General features: G+C 36.7%; 1 protein-coding gene across 8 annotated transcripts in view; it reads right to left on the minus strand.

Annotated features, from left to right (window-relative positions):
• The window catches only part of LOC141394694 (dnaJ protein homolog 1), a 139,909-nt gene that overhangs the window by 44,489 nt on the left and 76,009 nt on the right, over positions 1–19,411 (minus strand). For 4 of the 8 annotated variants that reach the window (XM_073969477.1, XM_073969476.1, XM_073969478.1 and 1 more), the window contains exons 4-7: positions 10,856–11,019; positions 10,353–10,759; positions 6,369–6,597; positions 5,909–6,266 (exon numbers count right to left, since the gene is read on the minus strand). In XM_073969477.1, coding sequence (XP_073825578.1) covers positions 5,909–6,266; positions 6,369–6,597; positions 10,353–10,578 — 813 coding nt within the window. In that variant the 5' untranslated portion in view covers positions 10,579–10,759; positions 10,856–11,019. Of the gene's footprint in view, positions 1–5,908; positions 6,279–6,368; positions 6,598–10,352; positions 10,760–10,855; positions 11,020–19,411 lie in introns of all 8 variants that reach the window. The other 4 variants (XM_073969472.1, XM_073969473.1, XM_073969474.1 and 1 more) reach the window with 1 other exon arrangement.

Genomic DNA, 19,411 nt, shown 5'->3' on the forward strand with positions numbered 1-19,411 from the left:
GAACTTTTCAAAGCCTTAACTCGTAGATTTTTAAAGAATTTTTCAATGCCTTAACTCGTAAATTTTTGGAGACTTTTTCAAGGCCTTAGCTCGTGGATTTTTAAAGAATTTGTCAAAGCCTTAACTCGTGCATATTTAAAGAATTTTTAAGACCTTAACTCGTGGATTTTTAACGGACTTACAAAGGTCTTAACTCGAGGTATTTTAAAGAATTTTCTAGGCCTTAGCTCGTGCATTTTTAAAGATATTTTCAAGGCTTAACTTAACTCGTGGATTTTTAAAGAATTTACTAAGGTCTTAACTCGAGGAATTTTAAAGAATTTTCAAGGCCATAGCTCGTGCATTTAAAAAAATCGAGGCCTTAACATGAACATTTTTAAAGATTTTTTCAAGACCTTAACTTGTGGATTTTTAAAAAAATTTCAAAACCTTAAATCGTGGATTTTTAATGAATTTTTCAAAGCCTTCAGATGAGGATTTTTAAAGAATTTTTTCAAGGCCTTAACTCGTATATTTTTGAAGACTTTTTCAAGGCCTTAACTCGTGGATTTTTCAAGAATTTGTCAAAGCTTAACTCGTGAATTTTTAAGGCCCTAACTCATAGATTTTTAACGGATTTACAAAGGTCTTAACACGAGGAATTTTAAACATTTTTCAAGACCTAAAATCGTGGATTTTTAATAAATTTTTCAAGGCCTTAAGATGAGGATTTTTAACGAATTTTTTCAAGGCCTTAACTCGTATATTTTTAACACTTTTTAAGGCATAAACTCGAGGATTTTTAAAGAATTTTTCAAGGCCTTAACATGAGGATTATTAAAGAGCTTTTCAAGACCTTAACTCGTGAATTTTTAAAGAATTTTTCAAAGCCTTAACTCGTGGATTTTTAAAGTATTTGTCAACGCCTTAACACCATGATTTTTAAAAAATATTCGAAGCCTTAACTCGTGGATTCTTAAAGAATTTTTCAAGGTCTTAACATGAGAATTTTTAAAGATTTTTTCAAGGCCATAACATGAACAATTTTCCAAGGCCTTAACCCGAGGATTTTTAAGGATTTTTCAAGGCCTTAACATGAGGATTTTTAAAGAATTTTTTTAAAGAATTTGTCAAAGCCTTAACTCGTGCATTTTTAAAGAATTTTTCAAGGCCATAGCTCGTGAATTTTTAAAGATTTTTTTCAAGACCTTAACTCATGGATTTAAAAAAAAAATTTCAAAGCCTTAGCTCCTGCCTTTTTAAAGAGTTTTTCATGGACTTAAATCGTGGATTTTTTAATAATTTTTCAAGGCCTTACCCCGTGGATTTTTAAAGAATTTTTCAAGTCCTTACCCCGTGGATTTTTAAAGAATTTTTCAAGGCCTTACCCCGTGGATTTTTAAAGAATTTACAAAGTTCTTAACTCAAGTATTTTTAAAGAATTTATCAAGGCCTTAAGTCTAGGATTTTTAAAGGATGTTTCAAGGCAATAACTCCACGATTTTTAAAGAATTTTTGAGGCCATAGCTCGTGAATTTTTAAAGAATTTTTCAAGGCCTCAACTCGAGGATTTTTAAGGATTGTTCAAGGCCTTAAAATAAGTATTTTTAAAGATTTTTTTCAAGACCTAAACTCGGGGATTTTTAAAGAATTCGTCAAAGCCTTAACTCGTGGATTTTTAAAGAATTTTCGAGGCCTTAACACGTGGATTCTTGAAGAATTTTCATGGCCTAAACATGAGGAGTGTTAAAGAATTCTTTAAAGCCTTAACCCGTGAATTTTTAAACAATTTTCAAGGCCCTAACTCGTGATTTTTTAAATAATTTTTGAACACCTTAACTAGTCCACTTTTCAAGAATTTTTGAAGGCTTTAACTCGTTGATTTTTTAAGCATTTTTGAAGGCTTTCACTAGTCGAGTTTTAATGATAAAATGGCTGCTTCTATAGACCCTTTCTGAAATAAATGCTGTTTCTATAGTCCCTATCTGAAAGAAAGGCTGCTTCTATATTCCCTTTCTCAAAGAATGGCTGTTTCTATAGTCCCTATCTGAAAGAAAGGCTGTTTCTACATTCCCTTTATGAAAAAAGGCTGCTTCTATAGTCCCTTTCTGAAATAAAGGGTGCTTCTTTTATCCCTTTCTGAATGAAAGCGTGCTTCTATAGTCCCTTTCTGAAATAAACGGCTTCTTCTATAATCCCTTTCTGTAAGAAAGGGTACTTCTATAGTCCTTTTCTGATAGAAGAAAGGCTGCTTCCATATTCCCTTTCTGCAGGAAAGGGCGCTTCTATAGTCCCTTTCTGAATGAAAGCGTGCTTCTATAGTCCCTGTTTGAAATAAACGGCTTCTTCTATAATCCCTTTCTGTAAGAAAGGGTACTTCTATAGTCCTTTTCTGATAGAAGACAGGCTGCTTCCATATTCCCTTTCTGAAAGAAAGGGTGATTCTATAGTCCATTTCTGAAAGAAGGGGTGCTTCTATAGTCCCTTTCTGAAAGAAAAGCTGTTTCTATATTCCCTTTCTGAAAGAAAGGCCGCTTCTATAGTCCCTTTCTAAAAGAAAGGCTATTTCTATAGTCCCATCTGAAAGAAAGGTTGCTTCTACATTCCCTTTCTGAAAGAAAGGCTGCTTCTATTTTCTCTTTCTGAAAGAAAGGGTGCTTCTACAGTCCCTTTCTGAAGGAAAGGCCTCTCCTATATACCCTTTCTGAAAGAAAGGCCGCTTCTATAGTCCCTTTCTGAAAGAAAGGCTGCTTCTATATACCCTTTCTGAAAGAAAGACCGATTCTGTAGTCCCTTTCTGAAAGAAAGGCTATTTCTATAGTCCCATCTGAAAGAAAGGTTGCTTCTACATTCCCTTTCTGAAAGAAAGGGTGCTTCTATGGTCCTGTAGTCCCTTTCTGAAAGAAAGGCTATTTCTATAGTCCCATCTGAAAGAAAGGTTGCTTCTACATTCCCTTTCTGAAAGAAAGGCTGCTTCTATTTTCTCTTTCTGAAAGAAAGGGTGCTTCTACAGTCCCTTTCTGAAAGAAAGGCCTCTTCTATATTCCCTTTCTGAAAGAAAGGCCGCTTTTATAGTCCCTTTCTGAAAGAAAGGCTGCTTCTATATACCCTTTCTGAAAGAAAGACCGATTCTGTAGTCCCTTTCTGAAAGAAAGGCTATTTCTATAGTCCCATCTGAAAGAAAGGTTGCTTCTACATTCCCTTTCTGAAAGAAAGGCCGCTTCTATAGTCCCTTTCTAAAAGAAAGACCGCTTCTATAGTCCCTTTCTGAAAGAAAGGCCGCTTTTATAGTCCCTTTCTGAAAGAAAGGCCGCTTCTATAGTCCCTTTCTAAAAGAAAGGGTGTTTCTACATTCCCTTTCTGTAAGAAAGGCTGCTTCTCTTTTCTCTTTCTGAAAGAAAGGGTGCTTCTAATGTTTGCTTCTGAAAGAAAGGCCGCTTCTACAGTCCCTTTCTGAAAGAAAGACTGATTCTATAGTCCCATTCTGAATGAAAGGCTGCTTCTATATTCCCATTCCGAAAGAAGAGGTACCTCTGTAGTCCTTTCAGAAAGAAAGGGTGCTTCTACAGTCTCTTTCTGAAAGAAAGGGTGCTTCTATAGTCCCTTTCTGAAAGAAGGGTGCTTCTTAAATCCTTTCAGAAAGAAAGGGTGCTTCTATAGTCCCTTTCTGAAAGAAAGGGTGCTGCTATAGTCTCTGTCTGAAAGAAAGGGTGCTTCCATACTCCCTTTCTGAAAGAAAGGGTGCTTCTATAGTCCCTTTCTGAAAGAAAGGGTGCTGCTATAGTCTCTGTCTGAAAGAAAGGGTGCTTCCATACTCCCTTTCTGAAAGAAAGGGTGCTTCTATAGTCCCTTTCTGAAAGAAAGGGTTCTTCTTTAGTCCCTTTCTGAAAGAAATGGTGCCGCTATAGTCTCTGTCTGAAAGAAAACCTGTTTCTATGGTCCCTTTCTGAACGAAAGGCTGCTTCTATGGTCACTTCCAGAAACAAAAGTTGCTTCTATAGTCACTTCCAGGATCAAAATTTGCTTCTATAGTCCTTTCCAGAAACGAAAGTTGCTTCTATAGTCCCTTTCTGAAAAGGCTGCTTTTATAGTCCCTTTCTAAATGAAAAAGTGAAGAAGCTGAAGAAAGGTGCGTCTACAGTCCCTTTCTGAAAGAAAGACCGATTCTGTAGTCCCTTTCTGAAAGAAAAGCTGCTTCTATATACTCTTTCTGAAAGAAAGACTTTTTCTATAGTCCCACCTGAAAGAAAGGTTGCTTCTATAGTCCCTTTCTGAAAGAAAGGGTGCTGCTATAGTCTCTGTCTGAAAGAAAGGCAGCTTCTATAGTCCCTTTCTGAAAAAAAAGGTGCTTCTATATTCCCTTTCTGAAAGAAATTGTGCTGCTATAGTCTCTGTCTGAAAGAAAATCTGCTTCTATGGTCCGTTTCTGAACGAAAGGCTGCTTCTTTAGTCCCTTCCAGAAACAAAAGTTGCTTGTATAGTCCCTTTCTGAAAGAAAGGATGCTTCTATAACCCTTTTCTGAAAGAAAGGGTGCTTCTATAATCCCTTTCTGACAAATAGGGTGCTTCTGTAGCCTCTGTCCTTAAGAAAGGCTGCTTCTATAGTCCCTTTCTGAAGAAAAGGCTGCTTCTATAGTACTTTTCTGAAAAATAGGGTGCTTATATACTCCATTTCTTTCAGAAATGCTGCTTTTATAGTCCTTTCTGAAAGAAAGGCTGCTTCCATGGTCCCTTCTTAAAGACAGTGTGCTTCATTCTGAAAGGAAGGTTACTTCTTTCTTAAAGAAAAGGTTCTTCTTTCTAAGCTGAGGGAAGTGTTTATAGAAACCCCGTGGGAAAAATTCATGGTTGCCATTTTAACAACCCTTTCATGATTTTCATGCATCAAAGAGCAAACATTCAAAATAAAAACAACAACAACCAAACACAAAGTTGGGCAAAAAGTGTCATTGATTAATTTTGGGCAAAACTGCCTTTAAAATGATTGATCAAATTAATGAATGGATGAATGACTGCATGAGCGGATGGATGGATGATTCGTTCGCTAGCTTACTAGCTTGTTTGCTATAGTTAGATGATGGTGTTGTCACTGTTAACGATGCTGATGTTTGTTGCTGCTACTGCTGCTGCCTATATTGGCTAATGTGGTAAATAGCCATTTATTCACTAAATTAACAATTTGTGATTTGAGGGTGTGTGTGTGTGATCTTTTCTGATTTTTAACCCCAGAAACTGTGAGAATTTTCAACACTTTTCAACATTTAGTTTGTTGTGATTGTATTTGTCATCCAACTCTCTGCTGGCTTTGGCTTGCATTCAATTCGCACTGCAAATGAATGGCGAATGAAATGAATTAGACAACGGACTGTCTATTAGACATACAGTCATTCGTCGTCATTTATTCGTTTGTCGTAATTTCATTATTGATGGGAAATCGTGTCATTATAACGCAGCTCAACGTTCGCTATTCTATTAAAGGCTAATGACACAAAACAAACGGTCAGGGAGAAGGAGAGAGACGGGGCAACATAAAAACTGCTGATGAAGAACAAAATTGGACTGCAAATCAGTGATGATTGATTTGTGAATAGTGATATGGGGTTCATATCACAATAAGTGGTTCGCTCTTTATGGCCTCCAATGCCATAATGGGTTAATATTTATTGTGAGAATAGATTTCTTGTAAATGATATCATTTTTAGTTTCTAAAAATAGGGGTACTCTTGTTTTGGGTATAGAATACAAAAAATGTAATAAACGAGAAGTAGTAAATTTTCGGCATTGTATACGAACATCTATGTTGATAAATAAAATCGTCAACGAATTTAGAAAATTTATTTTCGATATTCATTTCGTCTCATTTCATTTTCCCTTGCCCTTATTCTTATCTAAAACATCTTCGACAATTGTTTTTGCTATCTTCACTCACCTGTTTCAATGTAAGGCGGGCTGTATATCTTAAATCGCTTCCCTCACGTTTAAACATGGCATGCGGTTTATCACGAATTATGAACACAATATCCGATGGTATTTTACCCGGACTCTGATCACCCTCCTTTTGGAACGTGACTTTTGTTCCCGATTTCCAGCCTGGTTTTATCGATATGCTAACATATTTATCTTCCTTCTTTGATGTACCATCTGGCTGTTGGACACGCCTTGAGATTTTCATTTTCTTTACACAGCCATGATAGATTTCTTCCAATGTGACATAGAGATCATGTTCGACCGGAGGATCTTGTTGTTTTTCCTTTTTGAACGGGGTATGAACGTTGAATGAATGTGATCTGAAAGAGGGTCTTCACTGGATTATTTAAAGCAAACCACACACACAAAAAACGGAAGGAAAGCTGATATTTACAAGGGCATTGTAACACATTACGACTTACCTAAAAGCACCACCGAGACCATGACGTGAACCCAAACCACCGAATGGTGATGAGAAGAAATCATGTTCTGTATCCAAATCGAAAACGTTCTTATCGAAGAGATTATCACCCATGTCGAAGAACGATGCGAATGGATTGCTGGAACCGAAGAATTGTGCAAATGTAGCCCGTGGATCACCATGGAACTGATATGTAAATGTATTATTCGAACTTGTGCCATTGCTTCTGCCTGTAAGAGAGGGAAAGAATAAAAAGAGAAAAACGAGGCTTTAACTTTTGTAATAATTTTAAACGAATAAATTACACTGTGCAACAAAATGGAGGTGAAAGTCTGGGGCACGGAAAATTCCTTTTGGGGAAGAAAGGCCTTGGTGAGTATATTAAAAACCCCGAAGGACAGATCCGCCGTGAGTCGAACTTCCGCGTTATGGCGTGAAGTTTTTGCTAGAGACGCTGTAAGCCGTCAGGAATTAGCGTTATATCTTCGTTCACTGTTGCTTTAGCTTATTTTTGAGATGACATGTCTTCAGACGAATCGAATGAGAATTATTTTCATAGAGCACTTCGACCTTCTAACTGGCTTCCATCAATGTCCTTTTCGTCCTTTATTTAAAGAGCGGCTATAAAAGTACCACAAGATGACATTTTTCAGCTTCGAAATATTCTGCAAAGATGTCGCCCAGAAAATTTTAGGTACGGCTCTCATTGACAACTAATCGATTTTGTCTTGTGGTACTTTTATAGCGATTCTTACAATGAAGGATGAAAAGGACATTGAAAGAAGCGAGTTAGAAGGTCGAAGTGCTCTACGAAAATAATCCTCATTCGATTTGACTGCAGACATGTCATCTCAAAGATAAGCTAAAACAACAGTTAACAAAGACATATCGGTAATTCCTGATGCCTTACAGTGTCTCTAGCAAAAACTTCATCACGCCATAACGCGGAAGTTCGACTCACGGCGGATCTGTCCTTTGGGATTCTTAATATACTCACCAAAGGCTTTCATATCCAAAAGGAATTATCTCTGCCCCAAAATTTGTGTTCACAGTCAACTACATTGTTTAACAATTTATTCATGAAGGATAAAATTTCCAAGCTTTCGACACTAAAGTGGCTAAACTATCCACATTGTAGATAAGTTATGCAGTTAGAAGGTCGAAGTGCTCTACGAAAATAATCCTTATTCGATTTGACTGCAGACATGTCATCTCAAAGATAAGCTAAAACAACAGTTAACAAAGACATATCGGTAATTCCTGATGCCTTACAGTGTCTCTAGCAAAAACTTCATCACGCCATAACGCGGAAGTTCGACTCACGGCGGATCTGTCCTTTGGGATTCTTAATATACTCACCAAAGGCTTTCATCTCCAAAAGGAATTATCTCTGCCCCAAAATTTGTGTTCACAGTCAACTACATTGTTTAACAATTTATTCATGAAGGATAAAATTTCCAAGCTTTCGACACTAAAGTGGCTAAACTATCCACATTGTAGATAAGTTATGCACGCTGTTAAGTTATTTATCTACGTTATTAAACTATCTACGTTGTAGATAAACTATCCACTTGTTACAATTCCAGGGTTTAAAGCCCCAATGCCGTTCTGTTGAGCCTGGGAAAAAGGTTATCCACGTAGTAATATTTTCCATCGATATCCACTAATACAGGGGTTTCAGATAAGCTATCCACGTCGGTAGATAAAGTATCCAAGCTGGTAGAAAAACTATCCACGTTGTAGGTAAGCTATCCACCTCGGTAGATAAAGTATCCACGGTGGTAGATAAACTATCCACAGTGGTAGATAAGCTATCCACGTCGGTAGATAAAGTATCCACGGTGGTAGATAAACTATGCACGTTTAAGATAAGCTATTCACGTCGGTAGGTAAAGTATTTACGTTGATAGATAAACTATCCACGTCGTAGATGAGTTATCCATGTCGGTAGATAAAGTATCCACCGTGGTAGATAAACTATCAACGTTTTAGATAAGCTACCCACATCGGTAGATAAGCTATCCATGGAGTAGATAAGCTATCTGCATCGGTAGCTAAAGTATCCACGGTGGTACATAAAGTACCCACGTCGGTAGATAAGGTGTCCACGGTGGTAGATAAACTATCCACGTCGGTAGATAATCCACCCACGTTGTTAGACAAACCATCCACGTCGGTAGATAAAGTATCCATGTTGGTAGATAAACTATCCACGTTGTAGGTGAGCTATCCACATCGGTAGCTACAGTATCCACAGTGGTAGATAAAGTATCCACGTTGTAGATAAGTTATCCACATCGGTACCTAAAGTATCCATGGTGGTACATAAACTATCCATGTCGGTACATAAAGTATCCACGGTGATAAATAAACTACCCACGTTGGTACACAAACCATCCACGTCGGTAGATAAAGTACCCACGGTGGTAGATAAAATATGCACGTTGAAGATAAGCTATTCACGTCGGTAGATAAAGTATCCACGTTGGCTGATAAACTATCCACGTCGTAGATGAGCTATCCACGTCAGTAGATAAAGTATCCACGGTGGTAGATAAACTTTCCGCGTTGTAGGTAAGTTATCCACTTCGGTAGATAAAGTATCCACGTTGTAGGTAAGCTATCCACCTCGGTATATAAAGTATCCACGGTGGTAGTAAACAATCCACGGTGGTAGATAAACTATCCACGTTGTAGATAAGATATCAACATCGGTAGCTAAAGTATCCACGGTGGTACATAAAGAATCCATATCGGTAGATAAAGTATCCACGGTGATAGAAAAACTACCCACGTTTATAGGCAAACCATCCACGTCGGTAGATAAAGTATTCATGCTGGTAGATAATCTATCCACGTTTTAGGTAAGCTATCCACTTCGGAAGATAAAGTATCCTCGGTGGTAGATAAACTATACACGGGGTAGATAAACTATACACGTTGTAGATAAGCTATCCACATCGGTAGCTAAAGTATCCACGGTTGTAGATAAACTATCCACGTCGTAGATAAGCTATCCACGTCGGTAGATAAACAACCCACGTTGGTAGACAAACCATCCTCGTCGGTAGATAAAGTATCAATGTTGGTAGATAAACTATTCACCTTGTAGGTAAGCTATCCTCATCAGTAGATAAGCTATCCACGTAGTAGATAAGCTGTCCACGTTGGTATCCACATCGCAGATAAGCTATCTACGTCGGTATATAATGTATCCATGCTGGTAGATAAACTATCCACGTTGTAGGTAAGCTATCCACGTTGTAGGTACGCTATCCACCTCAGTAGATAATGTATTCACGTTGTATGTATGCTATCCACCTAGATAAAGTATCCACGGTGGTAGATAAACTATCCACGTTGTAGATAAGCTATCCACATCGGTAGCTAAAATATCCACGGTGGTAGATAAACTATCCATGTCAGTAGATAAAGTATCCACGTCGGTATATAAAGAATCCACGGTGGTAGATAAACTATCCACGTTGTAGGTAAGCTATCCATCGATAAATAAAGTGGTGGATAAATAAACACGGTGCTAGATAAACTATCCACGGTGGTATATAAACTATCCACGGTTGTATATAAACTATCCACGATGGTAGATAAACCAACCACAGTGATAGATAAACTATCCACGTTGTAAATAAGCTATCCACATCGTTAGATAAAGTATCCACGGTGGTAGATAAACTATCCACTTAGTATATCGACGTTGTTAGATAAAATGTCCACGTTGATAAATAAGCTGTCCACGTCATTAGATAAACTCTCCACAGTGTTAAATAACCTACCGACGTTGGTAGAAAAAATATCCTTGTTGTTAGACAAACTATTAACTATTAAATTATCGAAATTTTTGGATAAAATAACCATCTTGGTGGATAAATTTTAAGTATTAGATAATTATTAAAAAATGGATAATGGATCAAAAATGTAATCTTCTTTATTATAAACTATTATTATTATTTTTGGTAATACTTACCACCAGATTTCAGACCATCTTCACCATATTTATCATAAACCTCACGTTTGCTCTTATCCGACAGAACCTCATAGGCTTCAGCGACCTCTTTGAACTTTTCTTCTGCGTTTGCTGCTTTATTTTTATCCGGATGATAGCGTAACGCTAATTTCCTGTAGGCTTTTTTGATTTCTTCATCGGTGGCAGTTTTCGGTATGCCCAATGTTTTGTAATAATCTTTGCCCATTTTGTGTGCGTGTGAGTGTGTGTGTGTTTTCGGTGTGGTGGGTGTTTGATAAATTTAATATGAATTTATTTGTGTGTGTGTTCGAATTGACCCTCTGGATCTATTATAGCTAGATGAGTAATAAGTTTGTAATTTTCCTCAAAATTTTAATACTAAAAACTTTAACAAATAATTTGTTTGGCTGTGTAATTGCAAGAAAGGAATAGATGAAGAGAAGAAGAGAAAAGAGGATGGGAATTAGTGTTGAGAGCGTTGCAAATGATGTTGTTTGACTTACCACTTGAGTTGTAATTTGAATTTGTTTGAATTTGTAACTTTAAACTTCTGCAATTTGTGTCTTCGTTGAAGTTTCTTGAGGTAAACTGTTCATCTTTTAGCAAACATAGGACGGAACCAGAATATAGTATCTCGTTGAAATTAGTGGTGAAACGGGGATACAAGCTGCAACAAACAATGTCACAAAAAATAACGAAATATTAAAATTTAAATCTCTCGAAAAATAACACAAAAAATGACAAAAATTAAAAATAATAAAATAAAATATTTTGATTTCCGAAAATACACAAAGAGAAATTTTTTGGGAATTTTTTGATTACTCTTGTGCCAGACACTGCAAATATTTTAGCTTTTAGGAGAGAACGGGTATGAAGGAGCTCCCTTTGTCCCTTCTTATCCATAAGCTCAAAATATTTTCAAGAAAATGTTCATTGTATGGCACAAGTCTTACACATACACATGATCTCACAAACATACCCGATGGGACAAGAGAGTCATCTATCATATATTAATGAGTGCATCTTGATTTACATTAGCATGGTCCACGAAAAAGGGAAACTTCTTAAAAAAATGATGGCAATAATTTTCTGTCTACAAAAGAGTGCTTCCACTGTATTGATTATGATTTCCCTCAAGCATGAGATATGTATGAGAAAAACGTCACAGATGGCCAACTCTGCAAATGATGCATTGGAGGAAATGTTATTTTTTTTCTTATATTTTTTTTATTTCTATTTTAAAATTCCGCCACCGACGTCTAAACAAATTTCAATTGTCATGCCGTTAAGAGGATCATTGTCGTGCTTTGTCGACGGTGTCAGTGTTGTTATTTGTCGATTAAGAACAACCCACGCAACATTCTGAATATTTTGTTTCTTTTTTCTCTTGCGTATTAACAACATTTTTATGTTATCGAACAAATTGCTTTTAAAATTAATTTTGATTTTTGCTGACGTAGTATTTTTTGTTTGATTTTTTTGTTTGAAATTGCTACACAATATTGACAAATGTTACACAATTTGTTGTAAAAATTTAAGAAATCAAGCTTTAAGAGGGATACACATTCGCAGCATACCATTCTTGCATAAGTCAATTCTGGCAAAAAAGGGACAAGTACCAACTAATTCCCAATTGGTTTCGACATTCCTCTATATCTTTGCCAGAAATGACTTAACCAAGAAATATACTAAATGCCAAATTTCAGCCATTTCGGTGGGAGATCGAGGCCACAACTTTCAAAATACCGAAAATCGGAAGGTACCGTTCTATGGGGGCTATAAGAAGTAGTGGACCTATACCGACAAATTTCAGGTGGAAAATTGTATACCCCAACGAACACTAAATACCAAATTTCAACCATTTCGGTGGGGATACCGAGGTCACAATCTTAAAAACACCGAAAATCGGGAGGTACCGTTCCATGGGGGTTACGTGAAGGCGTGGTCCTTACCGGCAAATTTCAAGTGGAAAGTTTTATAACCTCAACACTAAATGCCAAATTTTTGACATTTTGGTAGGATATTGAGGCCACAACCTTTAAAACACCGAAAATCGGGAGGTATCGTTCTATGGGGGCTGTATGAAGGCGTGGATCTGTACCGACAACTTTCAAGTGGAAATTTGCATAACTCTAAATAAGACCAAGTAGGAAATTTCAGCCATTTCTGTGGCATATTTTGGCCACAACCTTCAAAATACCGAAAATCGCCACAACATTCAAAATACAGAGAACCGGTTGGTACCGTTCCATTGGGGCTATATGAAGGCGTGGACCTATACCGACGAATTTCAGGCGGAAATTTGTATACCCTAAACGAAGACAAAATACCAAATTTAAAAATACCGAAAATCGGGACGAACCGTTCTTTGAGGACTATATGGAGGCATAACTTCAAAGAAGACTAAGTAGGAAATTTCAGCCATTTCGGTGGGATATTTTGGCCACAACCTTCAAAATACCGAAAATCGGGAGGTACCGTCTATCGGGCTATATGAAGGCGTGGACATATACCAACAAATTTCAGTTGGAAATAGGTATACCTGCAACAAGGACTTAATGCCAAATTTCAGCCATTTCGGTTGGAAACCGGCCCACAAGCTTCAAAAAACCGAAAATCGGGAGGTTCGTTCTATGGGGTCAATATGAAGGCGTGGACCTATACGGACAAATTTCCGGTGAAAAGTTAACTATCACCAACGAAGTCTAAATATCAAATTTCAGCCCCTTCGGTGGGATATTGAGGCCACAATCTTCAAAATACCGAAAATCGGCAGGTTCCGTTCTGTGGTGGCTATATGAGGCGTGGACCTATAACGACAAATTTTAGGTGGAAAGTTTTATACAACCAACGAAGACTAAATACAAAATTTCAGCCATTTCGGTGAGATATTAAGGCCACAATCTACAAAATACCGAAAATCGGGAGGTACCGTTCTATCGGGCTATATGAAGGCGTGGACCCATACCGACAAATTTCAGTTAGAAATTTGTATACCTGCAACAAGGACTTAATGCCAAATTTTAGCCCTTTCGGTGGGATATTGAGGCCACAATCTTCAAAACACCGAAAATCTGGAGGTACACTTCATGGGGGCTATATGAAGGCGTGGACCTGTGTCGACAAATTGCATGTGGAAAGTTTAATACCACCAACTAAGTCTAAATACCAAAATTCAGCTCTTTCGGTGGGATATTGAGGCCAAAATCTTCAAGATACCGTAAATCGGGAGGTACCGTTCTATGGGGGCTTTATGAAGGCGTGGACCTATACAGAAAAAATTTCAGTGGAAAGACCAAATACCAAATTTCAACCATTTCGGTGGGAGATCGATGCCACAACCTTCAAAAACCCGAAAATCGGGTGGTACCGTTCTGTGGGGGCTATATGAAAGCGTTGACTTATATCGACAAATTTCAGATGGAAAGTTTAATACCTCCAAAGATGTCTAAGTACCAAATTTCAGCCATGTCGGTCGAATATGGAGGGCACAACCTGCAAAATACCGAAAATCGGGATGTACTGTTCTATGGGGGCTATATGGAGACGTGGACCTATACAGAGAATTTTCAGGTGAAAAGTTGAATACACCCAACGAAGTCTAATTACCATTTTTTCAACCGGTTCGGTGGGATATTGAGGCCACAACCCTTCAAATACCAAAAATTGCAAGGTACCGTTCCATGGGAGCTACACCAAAGCGTGGACTGTGGGGGCTATTTCAAGCCGTGGACCCATACCGACAAATCTCCAACAAATATTTTAATCTGTTACAAACGGAATAACAAATTTAATTATACCCTCTATATTATGCTGGAGGGTATATCATCTTCAAAATGCCTGAAATAAGCTAAAACCGTTATATGAAGGCTATTACAAAACGTGAACCTATGTCCACAGTGTCGATGAAAACTTCTAAATACCTGAAGTCGGGATATGGGGGCCATTCCAGAACTTGAACCTATTTCCACAATTTTGTGTGGAGAAGCTTTCTGGTCACTTTGAATCCTATATGCTAATCTGGTCGGAAAAATGTAGCTAAAAAAATTCAAAGTACCTAAAATCGGGCGGTACCGTTACATTGGGGCTATTCCAAAACGTGAACATATTTCCTCAATTTTTCATGAAGAAGTTTTCTGACCACTTTAAACCTTAAATGCCAAATTATATCCAATTTGGGCCGAAAATTTCGATAAAAACTAAAATCGGCCTGTACCGTTATATGGGGATCTTGAACATCTCACATATACAAAAGTTCACCTGAGATTACTTTTCCTATAGAAAAGTTCACCGGAGATTACTTTTCCTATAGAAAAGTTCACCGGAGATGACTTTTCCTAGACAAAAGTTCAGCGGAGATTACTTTTCCTATACAAAAGTTCACCTGAGATGACTTTTCCTATAAAAAAGTTCACCGGAGATGACTCTTCCTATACAAAGGTTCACCGGAGATGACTTTTCCTACACAATAGTTCACCGGAGATGACTTCTCCTATACGAAAGTTCACCGGAGATGCCTTTTCCTATACAAAAGTTCACCGGAGATGACTTTTCCTATACAAAAGTTCACCGGAGATGACTTTTTCTATACAAATGGTCACCGGAGATAACTTTCCCTATACAAAAGTTCACCGGAGATGCCATTTCCTATAAAAAGTTCACCGGAGATGACTTTTCCTATACAAAAGTTCACCGAAGATGACTTTTCCTATACAAAAGTTCACCGGAGATGACTTTTCCTATATAAAAGTTCACCGGAGATGACTTTTCCTATACAAAAGTTCACCGGAGATGACTTTTCCTATACAAAAGTTCACCGGAGATGACTTTTCCTACACAAAAGTTTACCGGAGATGACTTTTCCTATACAAAAGTTCACCGGAGATGACTTCTCATATACAAAAGTTCACCGGATATGACTTTTCCTATGGAAAAGTCCACCGGAGATGACTTCTCCTATACAAAAGTTCAGCGGAGATGACTTTTCCTATACAAAGGTTCACCGGAGATGACTTTTCCTATACAAAAGTTCACCGGAGATGATTTTACTATTCAAAAGTTCACCGGAGATGAATTTTCCTATACAAATGTTCACCGGAGATGACTTTTCCTACACAAAAGTTCACCGGAGATGACTTTTCCTATAGAAAAGTTCACCGGAGATGACTTTTCCTATACAAAAGTTCACCGGAGATGACTTTTCCTATACACAAGTTCACCGGAGATGACTTTTCCTATACAAAAGTTCACCGGAGATGACTTTTCCTATACAAAAGTTCACCGGAGATGCCTTCTCCTATACAAAATTTCACCGGAGATGACTATTCGTATAGAAAAGTTCACCGGAGATGACTTTTCCTATACAAAAGTTCACCGGAGATGATTTTCCTATACAAAAGTTCACCGGAGATGACTTTTCTTATACAAAAGTTCACCGGAGATGACTTTTCCTATACAAAAGTTCACCGGAGATTACTTTTCCTATACAAAAGTTCACCGGAGATTACTTTTCCTATACAAAAGTTCACCGGAGATGACTTTTCCTATACAAAAGTTCACCGGAGATGTCATTTCCTATACAAAAGTTCACCGAAAATGACTTTTCCTATACAAAAGTTCACCGGAGATGACTTTTCCTATATAAAAGTTCACCGGAGATGACTTTTCCTATACAAAAGTTCACCGGAGATGACTTTCCCTATACAAAAGTTCACCGGAGATGACTTTTCCTACACAAAAGTTTGCCGGAGATGACTTTTCCTGTACAAAAGTTCACCGGAGATGCCATTTCCTATAAAAAGTTCACCGGAGATGACTTTTCCTATACAAAAGTTCACCGAAGATGACTTTTCCTATACAAAAGTTCACCGGAGATGACTTTTCCTATACAAAAGTTCACCGGAGATGACTTTTCCTATACAAAAGTTCACCGGAGATGACTTTTCCTACACAAAAGTTTACCGGAGATGACTTTTCCTATACAAAAGTTCACCGGAGATTACTTCTCATATACAAAAGTTCACCGGAGATGACTTTTCCTATGAAAAAGTTCAACGGAGATGACTTCTCCTATACAAAAGTTCAGCGGAGATGATTTTTCCTATACGAAAGTTCACCGGAGATGACTTTTCCTATACAAAAGTTCACCGGAGATGACTTTTCCCATACAAAAGTTCACCGAAGATGACTTTTCCTACACAAAAGTTCACCGGAGATGAATTTTCCTATACGAAAGTTCACCGGAGATGACTTTTCCTATACAAAAGCTCACCGGAGATGACTTTTCCAATACAAAAGTTCACCGGAGATGACTTTTCCTATACAAAAGGTCGCCGGAGATGACTTTTCCTATACAAAAGTTGACCGGAGATGACTTTTCCTATAGAAAAGTTCACCGGAGATGACTTTTCCTATACAAAGTTCTACCGACGATATCAACAGTGATGCCAACTTTTATCTAAACTTTCCATTCATAATTTTGCGTTTTAATGTTACCGATTTTTGTCGGTAACACAAAAAATGAGCTAGAGAATAGCACTACAGTTCAGCGACAAAAACATTTCAGCGTAATGTTGGCTTAAATTTCCATAGTATTTTCTGCCATGTACAACTTCTCTACATGTGATTCGGCAATCAAAGAAATGTCCATATCATAGAAATAGTGGTGTTTATGAGACGGAAAAACATATTGAAAGTGTCGATGCAGGAAGCAAAGCTAAATAACAACTTCAGCTTACAGCATGGTGAGAAACCTTTTGAGTTGAGCAGAACTCAGTCAATCAGATAACTGCCCAAACCTACTGATACTCGAATATTAGAATTGATTTTCCGCGGCATCACCACTGCGAGAGTAATATTTTGTAGGGTGCGACAATCGTGGATTTCTTAAAGAATATTTTTAGGAAGCCACAATCGTGGATTTCTTAAAGAATATTTTTAGGAAGCCACAATCGTGGATTTCTTAAAGAATATTTTTAGGAAGCCACAATCGTGGATTTCTTAAAGAATATTTTTAGGAAGCCACAATCGTGGATTTCTTAAAGAATATTTTTAGGAAGCCACAATCGTGGATTTCTTAAAGAATATTTTTAGGAAGCCACAATCGTGGATTTCTTAAAGAATATTTTTAGGAAGCCACAATCGTGGATTTCTTAAAGAATATTTTTAGGAAGCCACAATCGTGGATTTCTTAAAGAATATTTTTAGGAAGCCACAATCGAGGATTTCTTAAAGAATATTTTTGGAATATTTTTTAAATTCCGGCTTTTTTATTTCTTCCCCTAATTGATAAATATGTTCCGTCTTTTAACAAAAATATATTTCTTGCGATTAGCTCCAAATACAAAAACTTAAATTTATTATTAAGAAAATCATCTAAATTCTCTAAACGTCTACCAGCAACATCTGTAGCAGTAATTACACCTCCATTATGATTTATAACCTACAATTTCCGAGCTTTCGATTGAAAGCAATTTCTTCTTATTTTATGATTATGCAGAGCAAAACGACAGAGATATTTTATTACCAATATTTTGATTTCAAGCTGTTACAACAACAAATACAATAGTTATTATTATTGTTGTTATTCATTGTTTATATCCGTATGTTTTTACAATCCTTTCCTGTGCTTGAGCTTGCCACCACCAACCACATTGCCACTGGAAGCTGATATCTTTTTCATCTTCAATCCATTAAATTGTGAATCTTTATAACTCCTTCAATTGCCACATAAAAAAGCATAACCATTTTTTTACGATAGTCATAAATATTGAACTACCACAGACTGACGAAGGAACGCAGGGACTGACACAGACTCGTGACAAAACATATCAGAAAACACTTGAATCGTAGTGAGCCAACCGAGTAACTCTTAAAGAGTAAGTTAATTGAGTGGGTGTTTGGGTGAATGGTGAACTTGCACCACGTGAAACAGGAAACAATGGATAATGCTGATGTATGTACAAACAACAACAACCAAAAACTCATTTTATATTACATCCTTTATAGGCATAAATTGATTGTGTTTTAAAAATGTATAATTATTTTATGTTTGAAAAAAAAACTGACAGATATATTAAACAGCATCTGTGATTTATGTACCGTGGTTTAAGAAACTCTTAGTGACTATCAAAGCAGATATATTTGATTTTTAAAGAATATTTTTGAGGGACTCTAAGAGCCGCAATCGTGGATTTTGAAAGAAATTTTTGAGGGACTATTATAATCGTGGATTTTGAAAGAAATTTTTTGAGGGACTATCATAATAGTGGATTTTTTAAAGAATATTTTTTAGGGACTATTATAATCGTGGACTTTTTTAAAGAATATTTTTTGAGGGACTATCATAATCGTGGACTTTTTAAAGAATTTTATTTAAGGGACTATCATAATCGTGGATTTTTAAGGAATATTTTTTGAGGGACTATCATAATCGTTGATTTTTAAAGAATATTTGTTGAGAGTATCATAATCGTGAATTTTTTAATATTTTTTGAGGGACTTTCATAAGGTAATTCTTTAAAGAATATTTTTTTAGGGACTACCATAACCGTGGCGTTTTTAATGAATATTTTCTGAGGAACTATCATTATTTAAAAGAATATATTTTGAGGGACTATCATAATCGAGGATATTTAAAAGAATATATTTTGAGGGACTATCATAATCGTGGATTTTTTAAAGAATATTTTTGAGGGACTATCATAATCGTGGATTTTTTAAAGAATATTTTTTGAGGGACTATCATAATCGTGGATTTTTTTAAAGAATATTTTTTGAGGGAGTATCTTAATTGTGGATTTTTTAAAGAATATTGTTTGAGGGACTATCATAATCTTGGATTTTTAGGGAATGTTTTTTGAGGGACTATCATAATCATGGATTTTTAGAGAATGTTTTTTGAGGGACTATCATAATCGTGGATTTTTTAAAGAATATTTTCCAGAGACTATCATAATCGTGGATTTTTTAAAGAATACTTTTTCAGGGACTATCATAATCGTGGATTTTTTAAAGAATATTTTTCCAGAGACTATCATAATCGTGGATTTTTTAAAGAA

This window comes from Musca autumnalis, unplaced genomic scaffold (genome assembly GCF_047663935.1).
Source record: "Musca autumnalis isolate F117 unplaced genomic scaffold, ASM4766393v1 scaffold_2, whole genome shotgun sequence".
Classification (NCBI taxonomy): Eukaryota; Metazoa; Arthropoda; class Insecta; order Diptera; family Muscidae; genus Musca; species Musca autumnalis.